The 16,092-nt window shown below is 38.6% G+C and overlaps 1 protein-coding gene across 1 annotated transcript; it reads right to left on the bottom strand.

The window, feature by feature from the left end:
* Nucleotides 1-10,184: 10,184 nt before the first annotated feature.
* On the bottom strand, nucleotides 10,185-14,642 carry nr4a2b (nuclear receptor subfamily 4, group A, member 2b). The gene is made up of 8 exons (XM_079459647.1): nucleotides 14,507-14,642; nucleotides 14,163-14,236; nucleotides 13,109-13,968; nucleotides 12,276-12,405; nucleotides 11,986-12,149; nucleotides 11,604-11,803; nucleotides 11,341-11,519; nucleotides 10,185-11,255 (listed from the first exon to the last, which is right to left on the bottom strand). The coding sequence occupies exons 3-8, from the start codon at nucleotides 13,964-13,966 to the stop codon at nucleotides 11,020-11,022; spliced, it is 1,767 nt and encodes a 588-aa protein (XP_079315773.1). The 5' UTR covers nucleotides 13,967-13,968; nucleotides 14,163-14,236; nucleotides 14,507-14,642; the 3' UTR covers nucleotides 10,185-11,019.
* Nucleotides 14,643-16,092: the final 1,450 nt, after the last annotated feature.

The raw sequence follows: 16,092 nt of genomic DNA, 5'->3' as shown, positions 1-16,092 counted from the left end.
CTTTATCTCAACCATCTCTATTTACTGGAATGCTCGGCTCAGCTTCACCTCCCGAGGCATCAGATGGTTCTTCAGCCAGGTCTAATGCTGAGAATAAACACCTAATCCTCAAACACTCTCAAATTCCTCCAGAGGGGCTCGTCGTCGCAAATCTGCTCAATTTTCTTCAAAGCTCCTCCAGACCTGTGAAAATTGGGTAGATATTTAGTGTGGGCCGATCAAAACGGGTTTCAAGTGACCACCCTCGACCCATATACCTCCCGCATGTCCCATTCTAAGGCAGCGTGCGGGTCTGAAAAATGCAGTTTTACAGACTGATAGTAAAATGTAAAGTTTTTCACAAGTCGTGTCAATCACCAACGATGTTTACGGACCGTCTCCCTGGGTATTGCTTATCTGATCTCGCACCAAAACGCTTATTTCTCTCTCTCTCTCTCTCTCTTATACGCACATACCCCCACACTCAAATCTCCCCCTCTGTCTGACTGTGTCCATTTAAGGAAAACGTCTACTTGTAGTCTAGTCATGCCTCGATTAGATTAAGTTTATCTGTAAAATTCTATTTTAGATTAAGAATTACATTTTGGAGAGTTCAAAAACATTATGTTTGCAACATTGCACAATGAGCTGCACAGTTGCTTTGTGCTGCCTGTCTGTTTATGTGGAATCAGACTGTTGTAATTTGGAGTCAAACTCCATGAAAGGGGGCGTCTGGACGAAACTCGCAAGCATAAAATGTGTCCCAATAGACCGTCTACGCTGCAGTGGGAAAAATGTCCCCTGACTGGGAATTTAGAGATGCATTTATACCAGACAGTCCCATCAGAATTTCCCTTCTCGAAGATAAAGTTACAATTTTAAAGGCTTCTAAAGCTTTCTTGCCTCGTGATTATGGACATTTAATTTTTCAAACATTCCATTTTGCGTTGTTAAAAACATGAGTATGAAATTGTTCTCTTTGCAGTATTCTTCAAACCTTGCATCCTTACGTTTCAATTTTCAGCATATCTAGATAAATAGATAGACAGACAGATAGACGTGTTTAAGTACAATGATCATTTTTGCTTCGTTCTGTGAACTAGTTACAATAATACAATTTCAAATAAAAACCGGAGAAACAGGTCAACCAAAAACACAATGCTCTGTATTTTTTCAGACCTCAAATACTGCGAAGAAAACAAATTCATATTCACATTTATGCAATTAAAAAGTCATATTTGTACACGTTTTTAGCTTTTATATAAATACATACACTGTATATTTCAAAGCTCTGCACATCAGACGCTGTGTAAATCCACTAGAAAGTGTGCTTTGAGCCTATACTTTGATGTGTGGCTTCTTATCAGTTCTGTGACCCGGAAGTAAGCACACAATGACCCCGGTCACAGAAAGATCACACTCAATATTCTCTCACATTTCCGACTGACCTAGAGCAGAACGTATGCACTTTAAACAAAACCTTTATCCATTTTACGGTAACAGCGTTGTGTGAAATGTTATTCTGGGATCCGATGTACCATCACACAATTCCAAGGAATTGTCTATTGTAAAAATGTAATTGCTTATTATAAACTACAGTAGCCCCATATAAACTCAATATATGTGTTGTTTGTTTAAAAACTAAATGTGGTGCATACGTTAGACTGTGGACCATCAGTCTTCAGTTGAGCCTAATTTACTATTGTGTGTGTGTGTGTGTGTTCATGTGTGATTGCGTCCGTGCATATGTACAGGAGTGTGTTTGTGCGTGTGTGTGCAGCACAAGTCTCTTACCCAGACACGCTGCACCATGAATCACCGTGGTGCTATGCTGTGGATCTGAGATGTCACTGTAATTAATGGTTATACAAGGCACGGGAAACAGTAGCAACAGCTCCAGGCTCTTTAATTAGGTGGCGTGATGAAAGAAGACACAAAGCGAACAAGGAGCCTGCGATGGTGATGAATAGGCCGATGCTTGGAAACACTGCAGAGCTGAAGATCCAGCACGATTCAGACGTTTTGCTCTGTCATGCTCTGGACACATGCATGGATACAGACATGTTGAGACCCTGGAATAGAACAAAATCTCAAATTTAATGACGTTATTTATTCAATTGTTTCGCGAAGAGGGAGACAGAGAATGGGTGCGCGTTTCTGTAATGTGTGTGTCTGTTAATGTTCTCTGGATGCTTTGGTGGTGTTTTGCGCAATAGAAGAAGCCCTGCTAAAGGGCAGCGGTGCCCGTGTCTTAGCATGCTCATGTAAAGAGGCATTTGTCATTGCCAGTGTGCTATGGTTTAATTAAGCCCCCCTTCGTCCCCCGGTAGGAACACCGACCACACCGGGGCCTCCACCATCCACATTTGAGTACATATGCCTACTGGGAAATGTAGTTCTGCTTTGGGGCACTATTCGACCCATTACGCATGCAAATTGTTTTAATAGTATGCAAGCGTTTTCTTTACTAATGTGATACTTAGCACTACTTAGTGTTAAATAAGCGTGAATGTTGAAAATGCTTTCTACAAGTGATGCCACAGCACTTTTCAATTCGTTCAGATTAGCTTTTATCATAGTGAATTCTTTATCGGAAAAGTAGTGCTGGTCCCCGTCTACAGTGTTTATCAGTGGCCGATGATGATTTATGTCATATAGAAGCTCCATGCTTTCTCCATCAGATGATAAATGGTCATTTTAAGGCACAATTAATAGACTTTTTGCGCTCTGAGCTGCAAAATGATTACAATGATGCCCGTTTACCATTTAAATTGATCTGGCGTGTCTCCGTATGTGTCATTAATGGATCAAAACGGTCATGTTCAATGAATCTTTTACGAATCAAAGGAATCGATGACCTTTCGGAAAGAGCTCGATCATTTTCCCTGTAGTGATTTGTCATTTTAGCACCGAAGATAGGACTTTGGATTGGTGCAGGCTTTCCTTTAAAGATATTTTATTTGAACATAGATGGCAAAATGTGTTACTGGCCTACTTGTTTATAAGATGGCCATTACACCGTTTTAAAGGAAGTTTACCCGAAAATGAAAATTCTGTTGAACACAAAATAAGACATTTTAAAGAATGTGGGAAACTATGATCACATTTTTGTGTTCGGCAAAACAACGAATTTTTTACAGGTTTGAAACAATCGAGGGTGAGTAAATTGTGACCGGATTTTCATTTTGGGGTGAACTATTCATTTAACGGTCTAAAACACTCCTACAAAAGTTTGTGTTTGTTGGTTGAATCTGGTCTTATTATTCATAATCCGAGCTTCGCCTTCGGAATACTGATGGTGAGGGACAATGATCTAACACAGCACAGGTAAACAGAGGATCTCATTCCCAATGGCTCAGGTCTTATTGGGGAGACAGTGTGAAACTGTGTTTGCTCTTGTCTGTGAGACTTTCCAATACAATGAATCACGATGAGGTGCAGTTCTGCATAAATACAAGAACGACAGATGTGTATGGATGTGTGTGTGTGGACAAAAATACATTTAACATAATACATATATGCACGTGCACAGAAAGCTGGATCAACCGTTGCCTTCGATATTTGCCTGGATTGTTGATTTTCCATTTTTTTGAATTTGAATTTGTTTTAGAAATGTACAGGCTCATTTGTATATTTAACTGGTTTAAAGGGACAGTTCACCCAAAAATGAAAATTCTGTCATTATTTACTCACACTCATGTTACTTCATACGTGTAGGAATTAATTTGTTCTGATGGACACAGAGATATATATTCGGAAGAATGTTAGCTATTTTCAGTTCTGGAACATCATTAACTACCATAGTAGGAAAAATGTAATGGTACAAAACTGTTTGGTTACCTAAACTCTTTCAAATATCTAATTTTGTGTTTAACAATTAGAATCTCTTTCTTTGTATGTATACAGAGTAAATGATGACCGAATTTTCATTCCGGATGAACTGTCCCTTTAAGTGCTAGTTAGGTTTTGTGTTGGGGGGGGGCTTTATTTTTGCTTTTTTCTAATAATGATACATTAAACATCACATAGTCACAAAGTAAAAATTCATAAAGTATGAATTTGCCACTTTGTAAAATAATTATAGCCTGGTACCGCATGTAACTCCTGCTAGAGCTCAACTTGTCTCTTCATAAAGAGATAGAATTATGCATGGACATTATCAAAATAGGAAAGCTGACAAATAATTAACCCCGAATCAAATAATCAATATTCTCCTAGAGAAGGGAAGAGACAGACAGATAGACAGGGTGGTTGCAAAAGGAAGGAACATGATAAAGTCTGTGATAATCATGATAATCTGATGGGGGGTATGTTTATGTTATCTGTAGGTTATATTCCAATTCACATCCCCTTGCACTTTTGTGACATGTGCCAGATGCCAAATGAAGCATCAACAGTGTTTACTGGCAACTGTCAGACTATTAGCCTATACTATGCACGCTTCTTGACTCCATACATTAGTTCTATATCCAACATTGTGAAATACCATAATATTCATTTAATTATTATTATTCTATCAATTATGATATAATGACGCAGTCAGTTGCTTAACAACGTGACCCTTTTAGCATCGATAGTTCATGAATCTTTGGTGTAAAATTGGAGTATGCTACTTAAGTAAACCTATTACATTTTGACTACTGCGGAAGATGTATCGTAATTGTTTTACAGGTCTCACATCATTAACAACGCAATTAGGATAATTAGCAGAACCTACTGGGTGAAGCTAATTGAACGGGTTAATGGCCAGGGAGGTGTGGACGTATCTCTGTGGGGCTTGCTGGTGTTCCCCTGGCCACGAATAGATTCCCACTGTGCTCTAACAAAGTCCATCTGTGTTGGACAATGATTTCATTAAAAGCAATTGTTAAAGTGGTTCTGAAAACATTCATAGGAATTCAGGAGTAAATACATACGACGCAGAATGAACATTAGTAGCATATATAAGTGTGAATGATAAATCTGGCCTGTTCTGCGTATGCTAAGTTGTATGGTTTGTATGGCTTTAAACTGCGGCCTCGGGGCTGATTATAGCAAATGGCAAAAAGTTTTTCACACTATGATGTCACGCGGTGAATTTTGTTGTTTCTTAGACTCCAGGTGTGATTCAAATGTCCCATGAGATTGAAGACACTGGCAGCTAGACTAGCTGACTTAGCTTTAGGCTAACCCCGATGGCCGAAACAAACAACAACACAAAAACATTAGAACAGTCAGGTTTCGTTTTCTGAATTCAACCCCACCGGAACCACAATGTGGACAATGACTGCATTTTCGTAAAACATCCATAAAAAAAAAGAATCAGTCATAATTTATTCTTCTCGTATATGAATCTTTCTTCCGTGGAACACTAAACGAGATATTTTGCGAAATGTTTGTGTTCATACAATGGAAGCCTATGGTTCAATGTGGTTTGCTTATCAACATTCTTCAAACTATCTTCTGCAGAATAATGAAAGTCATACAGGTTTGAAAGGACATGAGGGGGGGGGAAATTATGTCGGAATTTTCATTTTTGGCCAAACTATTCCTTTAATATGCTGTAAATATAAATGTCTCTTAAAAGAAAGATATCTTTCAGACTTTTTATAATCTGAAGAATCTTTTTCCGCGACAAAGAACCTTTTCTGAAACCTCGTAAGAGGTTCTAAATGGAACATGTTTAGGTATGGCTTAGAATGTAGGTATGGAATAATTCTGGTACTGTATAAACTCTGTTTATGTCTTATTTTAAAAAGAGTTTTGAAAGACCCTCTATTTAATGTGCTCGATTATCAATATAAGCCCTGCAAGGATTCGCAAAAAAATCATTTTATCAGCTGCAGATAGACCGTATGGACTCTCATAGAGGTCCTCTGTGAGCTCTGATAAGAGTCTTACCGCTTTGTAGCTGAATCAATACTGACATCAAAAGCCCAAAACTTCACAGTATTAATTCCTGTGGTTAAGTACCTTACAGACGCCTCAGAATTGCAACATTAGTATCTTAAGCTGTAAAACATGCAAAAACTGCATATTTAAAAACTGTACTTTTGTCCTTTGTTTTGTATGCCCTGTAAATGTGACGGCATTTATTAAATGGTTGTTGATAATCAGCTTTGTTTTGATGACTGTGTTCATGTAAGCATCACAATCTCTTATACATTTGCTCTCTCTCTCAAGGTTTAACTGTTTATTTAATGCCCTTGGTCCAATTTAATACGGAAGGTGACCTTATTACAGAGCGTGACTGCTTAAATTCCACTCACATTTCAAAGCTTGATTCCCCTCCATTTAATTTCTTTTGAAGTAATTAACAGCATCCAGTCCGTCATATTTCATTTGTACGTTTCCATGGTGATATCACACTCACCAACCCCCATGACATAAACCACAGGATGGATATCTTTATATGGCGGAGGATGAATTGTTCAGGTGGATAAAGGATCCTTTAGTCAGATGATGGGAAGGTGGGCGGGGCTTTCAATTTGCGGTGGCATTTAAAATGTGAATTAATGGGAGAGTAAATGGGTGTGGCAAGGAGATGTGCAGAGATTCATGGAGACAATGTCAAAATCTTGGCATGATCTTTTTACAAATATATTAAAGAAAACATTTGTATTAAATATTGATTTTATTTGCATAATCAACACAAAAAGATACAGTACATACTCTGGGATCCTTTGACCAAAACTTTAAATGTAGTTGTTCACAATGTGCCATACAAATTTTGCCATTTTAACCATTCAGTATTCAGTTTAAATTCACAGAAAACCACACAAAATAATACAGTTGCATACGTTTTGTAAATAAATGGTCTTATTTGAATACACACCATTGTAGATTTGTTTCTCTGTCCTCAAACACAAAATTGAATCTTGAATATATTTTGTATTACACTTACCACACAATATCCTGAAAACATCACTGATAGTGACGTTCATTTTAATCAATGAAGTCAATTATTCTATCAAGATTCTATAAAGGAGAGGGGTTGGAGGGTGTTGGCCTGGTGTCCCTGTTTTCAAATAACAGCACCCCTCTGCCGTTCAATCTTTCCAGGCATTTAAATTAAAGGTCACATGTAAATCACGATCTGTAACGGCATGGCAAACACAGTATTGTGGAAAACACAAAATTTCAGCTACGAGAATGTAACAATGTTAATTTGTTTGCAAATGTGCTCTTTCCACTACTCTCTAACAGTAACATAAGGAACGAAAACATTATTTCATAATAAAACATTGACAAAAAAAGGAGCTTATAATACAATAAGTGCTTATACCACAATATAATTTTTAGAGTTGTAACAACCCCTATTGACAGAGAGAGAGAGAAAGTTAGTGTTTTAAAAACACCAATAGTGTTAATAAATACGTTAATTTTCAATAAACTACTCATGTATTTTCACATAAACTAATTTCTGTTTACCTTTTTTGCCAATATTTTCTCTTTCTGGCCATCTTATTTTAACCTGCAGTTTTTGAATTATGGATATGATGTAGGGATGTTCCCGGTAAATTGATCAGGTTTCAGACCTTAACTTGTCCACAGTAATATAGTAATGTTTGCTATTAACCGTAAATTAATTATTAATAGTGGCTGCATGGAATTAATAACTGAACATAGAGAGGCTGTGTTGGTCTGGACACGGCAAATGGCATGTCCCCTGGTCCTGCTTTGATTCCAGACCGGCCATCTGCGTGTTTAGACCACAGCAGCTCCTCTGAGAGATGTGATCTTGCATCCTTTAGATTGACTGTTGTGTCCTCAACTGAGATTTAAAGATGGATTATATGGGAAAATATATAAAAGGTTATATTAATACATCTCAGATTTGTCGGCACAATTTTATTCAATGATTCTTGGTCAACACTTACATACGAAAAGTTCTGTCTATGCAGTTCGAGTCCAGTCGAACCCCTTTACTGTATATATTCTGGCCAATAGGCTGGAACAAACAAAACGTTTCATCAAATGGAAGATCAAAGCAGGAGATTGATTATAGTGATTGTTTTGCTTATTTTCATTAATATAATTTATTATCATTAAGTATAGTACCTACTTAGCACTTAGAAACCTTTCAACTTAGTGTGGTGGTCAGGTGTCAAGCTGTCATAAAAACATCACATGGAAAATGTATGTGATTTCTTAAAGCAGGTTTCAAGTTGACCAAACCTTCCCGATCAATAGATTAATAATATTTTGTTTTACATTATGATTTAAATAAGGATTGATGTATTTTTGGGATGCTACCGTGGCAAGGAAGGAAAAGTCAATAGCGTTTTAAACACTCACATGTAAGTTGTCAATGAATTTATGGCTTCACTCAAGTCCTCTCCCCTCACGTGGACACCTACATGCACACACACGCTCACACACACACACGCACACACACACACGCTGGTCTGGATTCAGGAGGAACCGTAAACCCCCCTTTCAGCCCAGCTCCCACAGGAACATTTTTGCTAGTCCTTCACCCTCATAATTATAATAAATTTGACATTTCTCAGATAATATTGATTTCTTTATTTTAACATTTCACAGTCAGTGATGCTCCAAAGCATTGAGAAACAGGATGTCTATTGATCTGAGGCTCATGAATCCCTTTCGTGTATGTGATCATTTTTATAAGGCCTTTCCACCAAACATAAATCAATATTTTATATTCCCAGCCACATGGGGGGGTGATTTGGGATCCTGATGTCACATAGACACCTGAAAATGCTGCAAGAATGTTAAAGGATTGGTTAGGTTTAAATAATTAGATATCTAAGAATGTTGATAATTGTCAAATATTTCTGACCATGTTTTATTTGACAGTGCTGCTTGTCTGAGTGTGTGAATGGTGTCTAAAATAAATGTTTGGATGGTGCAGATTCGATCAGAAATGTTGATTTGCATTCAAATATCAAACAATTTGGAAATATATTTGTGTATTTACAATGTGCAATCTGATTAAACTGTTTTTCAACTGTCAAATATCTTCCGAAGGGCTATGTTTTGAACCCATAATTAAATCATTCTACATTGAGTAGGAAAAAAATCTAATCTTGTAACATTGTTTAAGGTATATAGCCATCATCCCTTTGGCAAACTGAATCTGGTCACAGACATGTAGACTCCCTGGAATTAAATAATTAAATCTGCTAAACCTAATAGTTACACTGAATGTCAGGACAAAACTATGTAATACATTGGACAATTTGCTCTTTTTAACGCAAAGAATGAAAGACTAAAGGTAATAAAGAGTAATGGCCTATCTATACACTTAATGTTTTTTTGCCAAGAGACAGGCCAACGTGATCTCATAAGAATGCGTACTGTATGTATTTGTAGGTAAAATATTATATATGCTATGTTTTATGTTTTTTTCATCTCAACCTAAAACCTGTTTATTTCTACAAAACAATAGGATCTTTATTGCTGAATTTGTTTATCAATCATTTTGATGTTTCGACTAAACTCTTGCTGCATGGCACGTTAAAACCGGTTGCGTAATGACGTGAAGGTCCTGTGTGTTTCCATTGTCATTTAAAATGTTTCACAGGCTGTTGAATCCTGATTGCGTTTAGTTATTTGAACTGTTCGATGCAGATAAATGACCTTTAAAAAGTTCAGTAGGCCTATAGGCCTACGTCTACAGCGTCTGTTGGAACTGTCATTTCATACTATACACTGAATGAAGCCATAGGCTAAAAATATTAATGAATATAAATTGTATAAAATGTACTACGGAAACTGATTGGCCTACTTAACTAATAAAAAAAACTCGCAGAATGGGACTAATATCTTTACGAAACATGACATGTTACGTTATAATGTACAGATAACGTAATAATTTTATAACATCAGGAAATTGTTATGACAATAAGAAATCGCTTTTTAATTATTGCTGAATTATTGGATCAGTAAACTTGTAAACTATACCGCGACGTTTGATCTTCCATATTTCGTATATTGGAATTGTCTAAATTATTCGCAATTCGCTATTATTTGTTTGTTTATTTAACTAATTCGTAACTTGCATAAAAAAGTGTTTAAGTAGGAATGTTAAAAAAAACAGTTTATATTTCACCCGACGACCAAATGCTGCTTTTTTAAAGAATGAATAAATAAATAGTTTCACTACGTGAAAGATTAACACAAAATGGCATAGGCCAATTCGAAAAAAACCATTATTAATTATATACATTTATTAATAATGAAGAATAAATAGATGTAATAGACTAGATATAATAGTTAGATTTATTCATCAATGCACTAGATGGGAGAAGCTTAATACAGAATGCAATGCAAAAACCATACATCGTAAAAAACAATAATCTAAAATATATAGCCTAGGCATAATGTTATGAATTTAAAACCAGTTGCACGTAAACGTCATGGACATTATTTCAATATGAAATTAATAAAAAGTGCTGGAGAAGGTTAGCTCGTAAAGAATTCCATGCATACTTTCTGAACTGTAAAAAGCCGTTCTCAATAACAGTTAAATTCACTTTTACTTAAACTTATAAACACAAAAACGTGCTCTATATGTTTGTATGTGTCCATGTTGATCAAAGTTTGTTATCCACAAATGTTGCAGATAGACTTAAAAAATCCTCATGTGCACCCAGTATACAATCTCTATATAATGCAGAATGCTTAATTTGCTAGTGGTTTAAGTACCTTGTCGAAATTCGATACATTACAAGTTAAATTGGCAGAAGTTATGTATAAATGATTTCGCAGGTATCAACATAAACAAGTTATATGACGTAAATCAATATACAAAACACTTTCACCACACTGCATTTTTCAGTATATAACTGCATACACTTTAAACAGGCATAAGAACAGTCCTTTTTTCCTCACAGTTCGCAATGCTTTGAATATTCTATTGTTATTTTTCATCCGCGAAAATCTTAGACAACATTATTCATGTGTGTCTCCAGGCAGCGCGCTCTCGTAACCTGGAAAATGCCATCCACCAATTTCCGACACGTTGGTTTCTTTCGGTCCGCCACACGTGAGAATAACGAAGATGTTATGAACCTGCATCAGATTAAAACGTTTTCAGAAAGGTAGCGTATCATGAAAGAGTTTGTCGATTACGGCAGGCGTGGGAACCAAATCCTCCAGTTTCAAATAAAAGATGCGCTGCAGTCCTTGCGTGCAGAGCGCGCGCACCTCTGGCAGCTTCTCCAACAGTTTAGATAATTCGGCACTGCAGGACACCTGATCCTTCAGACAGTTTACTATCTTGTTTTGAAGCTCCTCCGTTTTCTTAGGCTCTTTCAGTCCGTGTCTCTCTATGGAGATAAGAAACAACCCATCAGAGGTCTGATTCATGCTGCATTTCTGTGCATCACTTGGAAAAGGTCAGACATGTCTTACCTGTTACTATGGTGAGAGCAGCTATGCAGGAGTAAGCAGAGACGTCTATGTTCATGCTCTGAAGGTTAGAAGAAAAGTCAAAGATGGAGTCGATCCATTCACCAAAGCCTCGCACGCACTGCATCTTGTGTAGAACCCATCCATTGCAAAAAATAAATTTATCCTCAGCCAGGTTGGATCTGAAAATAAAAAGCAAAAAGAGTCGTATGCAATTCAAAAACAATGCGTCCTTTCCGAGTTCTGCACAAAATATCAATGCCTACCTGTAAGCCAGCCGCAGGACAAAAAGTTCAAGGAAGGCTGACTCGAAAAGCAGCTCCTGGTCGCATTTGGGCAGGTCAGTAAAACCGGGAATTTGTTCGGCCCATCCGCGAATGATGTTCATCGAAGCAGTAAGGAGATCGTAGAATTGCTGAATGTGCAGAGATTCGTCTCCATTGTGATACTCGGGGCTCGTCTGGAACTAAAATGTAAACATGTACTATTAAAGAAAGACAAAATTAAACAGAATGTTTGTATTTTGTATAGTTTAGCCAATTAGCAAAGGTCACATTGTATTTTTGAGAAAAATCCGAAATAAAAAATCGAATTAAATTTCCTGGGGTACTTTTGAATGACAAAATTATCACTTAACCGGTCACTCACTTTAGAGTAGTCCAGTCGGGCCATGGAGGGGTTGGAGTCTATGTGCGCTCTCACTAGCGCGTTCAGGAGATTGACAGGTGTCATGGAGACCGGGATGTCCTGTAGGCTTTTGGGTTTAGACGGCAGACGACCCCTCCGGCCTTTTAAACTCGCTGTTCTGACGACTGCAAAAATATATTGGTTAAATACACCGTGACTTCTAATTTAACTGTTGTATCATCTTATACTGACAGGGCATGGCATCAGACAATTGGGATTAAAGTTCCTAATAGAAAAGCAGTTCACTGTACCTTCCTTTACCATTCCCACGACCAGGCACTTTTGAAAGCGGCAATACTGGCATCGATTTCGCCGTCTTTTATCCACAGGACAATTTTTGTTTGCCAGACAAACGTATTTGGCGTTTTTCTGCACCGTGCGCTGTAGAGGAACGGCACATGGTTCACTGCATGTCAATCCAGTCCAAACACATAACAGTACAGCCACACATCAGGAAGCAACTTGAACTGCAATCACATTGTGAAGTTACAATAGAACAGGACACTCAAACCCTGCTCTCCAGCCCAAAGCTGAGTAATACATTCAAGGGCCGGAGAGGGCAGACATTCGGTAAATACAGATACGTGGGCAGTCATAATTTGGGGTCCCCCGACACCTTCCCCGCGACCCCTCTTGTCGGATTAGTGAGATTATTCTATCACGATTGTGACATAAAGAGCTGTGTTAATGTCACCACAGGGAGTTCCGTTACGCTCGGTTAAGCAAGATACAACTCTCGGCACAAACCAATTTAATTCTAGGCGAAAGAAACGGTGGCAGAGATGAACGGAGGTGTCCCTAGGTGCATATCGGGTTAAATCAATACAACCTAGATAATTACTGTAGACCAGTTCTAAACCTGCATCTCTCCTAGTGTGTAAGCAGTTAAACACAGTTTACCTAGCCGGTAAAAGGTTGGGCTTTTAACCGAAAGGTTAAGGTTCACACCCTCCACAAAATTCATTAAACCCCAGGTCACCTCATCTACGAAATAACTGAACTGTAAAACGCCTAAACTCTACCAACATGTAGTTATAGTGACACTTTTTTTAAATAAAAGGAAAACTACAGATAGGTTTCTTACCTTGAAGAATCCTTTGCATCCCTCGCAGGTGCGCACCCCGTAGTGCTGGCACGCTGCGTTATCCCCGCACACAGCGCAAAGACCCTCACTGGAAGGAGATCCCCGAGCCTGGGGTGAGGCCACCGGGCTTTCCAGTAAGGGGTGTCCGTGACCGACGTTCAGAGAATGAGACAGCCCCACACCGTGATGTTTCCTCTGAGGTGCCGGGATGGCAAAACTCTCAAGCGCACGATGACCACCAGGGGTGTCCGGGCCCATAGACACGTGAAGGGAGCCATCGAAGCGCATCTGGCAGCTTGACATCGGTGTATCAACAGGAGACTGCTTGAACGTGAACAACCGAGACATTGCATTTTTTCTCTGTTGGTCTATCATATGGGAAGTCGCAAGATAGTTCTGATGAAAACTGTGAAGGGGTCCATTTTCTTCCCACGTGTGATGTGGTGGTGCCGGAAAACTTGGTGACGGTGTGATGTTTGGAGAGGACGCTTTATAGTATATAGGTCCGGTATGGGGTACGCTCTCCTCAGTTTGGTGCGGCTGTTGGTGCTGCTGATGGTAACTGTGTGGGGGTATATCCTCCACTTTGATGGACAGCTGATCCCCAGAGTGTGACATTTGGTAGAGGCACGGAGGCTTCACGTCGTAGCTGGAACTGTATGTGTCAACAAAGGTGTTGAAACTGGGGAGCGAAGAAGTGACAGCTATCTCTGCGTTAGTCAGGTCCATGCTAAACTTGACAAACTCCGGCGTTAGGAAGTCGCAACTGTACTCTCCCGTGGTGTTGTAACTGTAACTTTGAGATGCAGGGCTGGCTCCTGGTGGTGATGTCCCATACTGAGCCTGGACGCAGGGCATGGCTGTAGTGTTAGAAAACGAAATTATAATGGGTTTCTCTGACAGGGTTTTTTTAACAACTATTTTTATTTTAAAGAATTAAAAGAACGTTATACTATATTATTCTCACTAGAAACCTAGAATGTAGGCGGTTTTCCATCGGAAAGAATGTATGCAAACTTTCTGACACACATTTCCATGGCCTGTCTCAGTTTACCTCCGCACACCTGCTACTTTTATCTCTCGTGGAACAATCTCCGAAGTCAGTGCTCGTGTATGGGCTGCTATTTCCTGCAAAAGAAAATAAATCTATCATTTTTTTCAGGTGATGTGATTTGATATGCATGCAAGTTAACATTTTAAGCATTTAGTGCCAGTGTCTTGTAGCCTATTCTTGTGAGAGCAAAGCACTCAGATTTCGCCAAATGTAGATAATCTTAACTAAGGACATTATTTTGAACATAAATATGAATAAAGTTATGAAACATACATCTATGTATTGCTTTACAAAAAATCCAATATTCTAACTTTATTGCAGACAAAAATTGTAATGTTACATACCTCAATATGCAATTGAAAGAGTTGCGTATATTATATATCCATGTAGCTGCTGCTGTTTGTGGAAGATTTTAGTTGAATGCGTGCGATGCCAATGGCTGCTTTTGCGCACCTACTCCTTCGGCTTCAAGCGAAGACTGAAGCTTGAGCGCAATGTGCCTTTGTTTATGAGAACTCTGAATGCCACAGCCCACGTGCCAAAAGGCGTGACATCATGCGCGTCAACCCTGACGCGGGCTGATCGCTGGACAGAGGGACCGTTCTTCCGCACGCACATTACGCACTGGCGCAGTTTAACCGTCTGCGCTCTTGCAAATGCGGGGCTGTCCAGTAGGTCAAATGAGTTGAATTTCCTACACATTATCTGTGGCGCAAAGCCTTTCTTAATATAGAAACTACAGCACACAATATATCAGATATCACTGATTACCAATGAAGTGGCTTTTTGTTGTACGGGTCTTTTGAGAAAATCCTCAGTCAACCTAGACAATACGCTGTTTTGTTTAAGCCAGAATCACAAGAAAAATAACACGAAGCAACACTCACTAATAATAGGCCTTATTATTTTCTGCGTAGAAAAATATGTAATAAAAGAGTAGCTACTGCATGTACAGGCTTACGTGAGAAATAAATCCATTAAGGGGGAAAACGAAATATGCATTTCATTAAAAGTAGCCTAAATTGTGTTTTGCATCAACAGTCGGGACTCGAGAGATGCTTTGTTATTGTAAATTGGATGCGAAAATAATCATGCATTTCTTTACTTGTTTATAAATAAATGTATTGAAGTTTAAAACCATTAAAATACCGCCTGTATTCATATTCTCAATTGCAATAGAAACAGTGCATGGCATCTATTTTAATCAAGGGACGCAGGTCTATAATAAGTTAATATGACGCCATGTGTTTCTATCATGCATAGGAAAAAGATTCGGTCGATTAGGATGTGTTTCATCTGACTTCACCGCTCTCTTGGAACAGTGAAGGATTTACATTGTGAAAAGGGAATCCCGCTGTAACAGAGGCAACATTGTTAACCGAAGCGAGCTGCGTCATCGCTACGTCAGCAGCCTCAAGCTCCATGACGCCCGGTGCGGTGGCGCTCAACTTTTTTTAGCTTGATACTAACACCTGTGTAACTGAATCAGTAAACGCCTTCCAATAAAATCCCCGGGGAAACTGAAGCAAATCCCACTTTAAAGCATTTTATTTGAAAAGATGGTCCACGGAGAATATGTTGACAGATACAGTATTTTCTGTTTGGAACATTTTATAATACTAAGTATATTATGCACGATTAACTGGACACACTACAAGAACAGAGCAATTGATGTACGATATGAAAAGGTAGTTTATACATCACTGTTTAAAATAACGTGTCGATCTGATGTTAAAGAATACAGTTTACAACATTATACTGCAAGTTAGTGTCTAGGGGTCTTTGGGCACCGTTTCTCTTTTAAGCAGGTCTTTCTGTTTCCAAGTGCGTCTATCGTTAAACATTATACACGCCCACCTAAATACGATTGGATCAGACTAGCGCAACCGCTAAACCGATTCGTCCATCCTCGTGTCTGTCAAATACTTCC

Source organism: Barbatula barbatula, assembly GCF_947034865.1.
Source record: "Barbatula barbatula genome assembly, chromosome: 7".
Lineage (NCBI taxonomy): Eukaryota > Metazoa > Chordata > Actinopteri > Cypriniformes > Nemacheilidae > Barbatula > Barbatula barbatula.
Note: the sequence above shows the minus strand (reverse complement) of the source record. Positions and strands in the feature narration are given on the sequence as shown.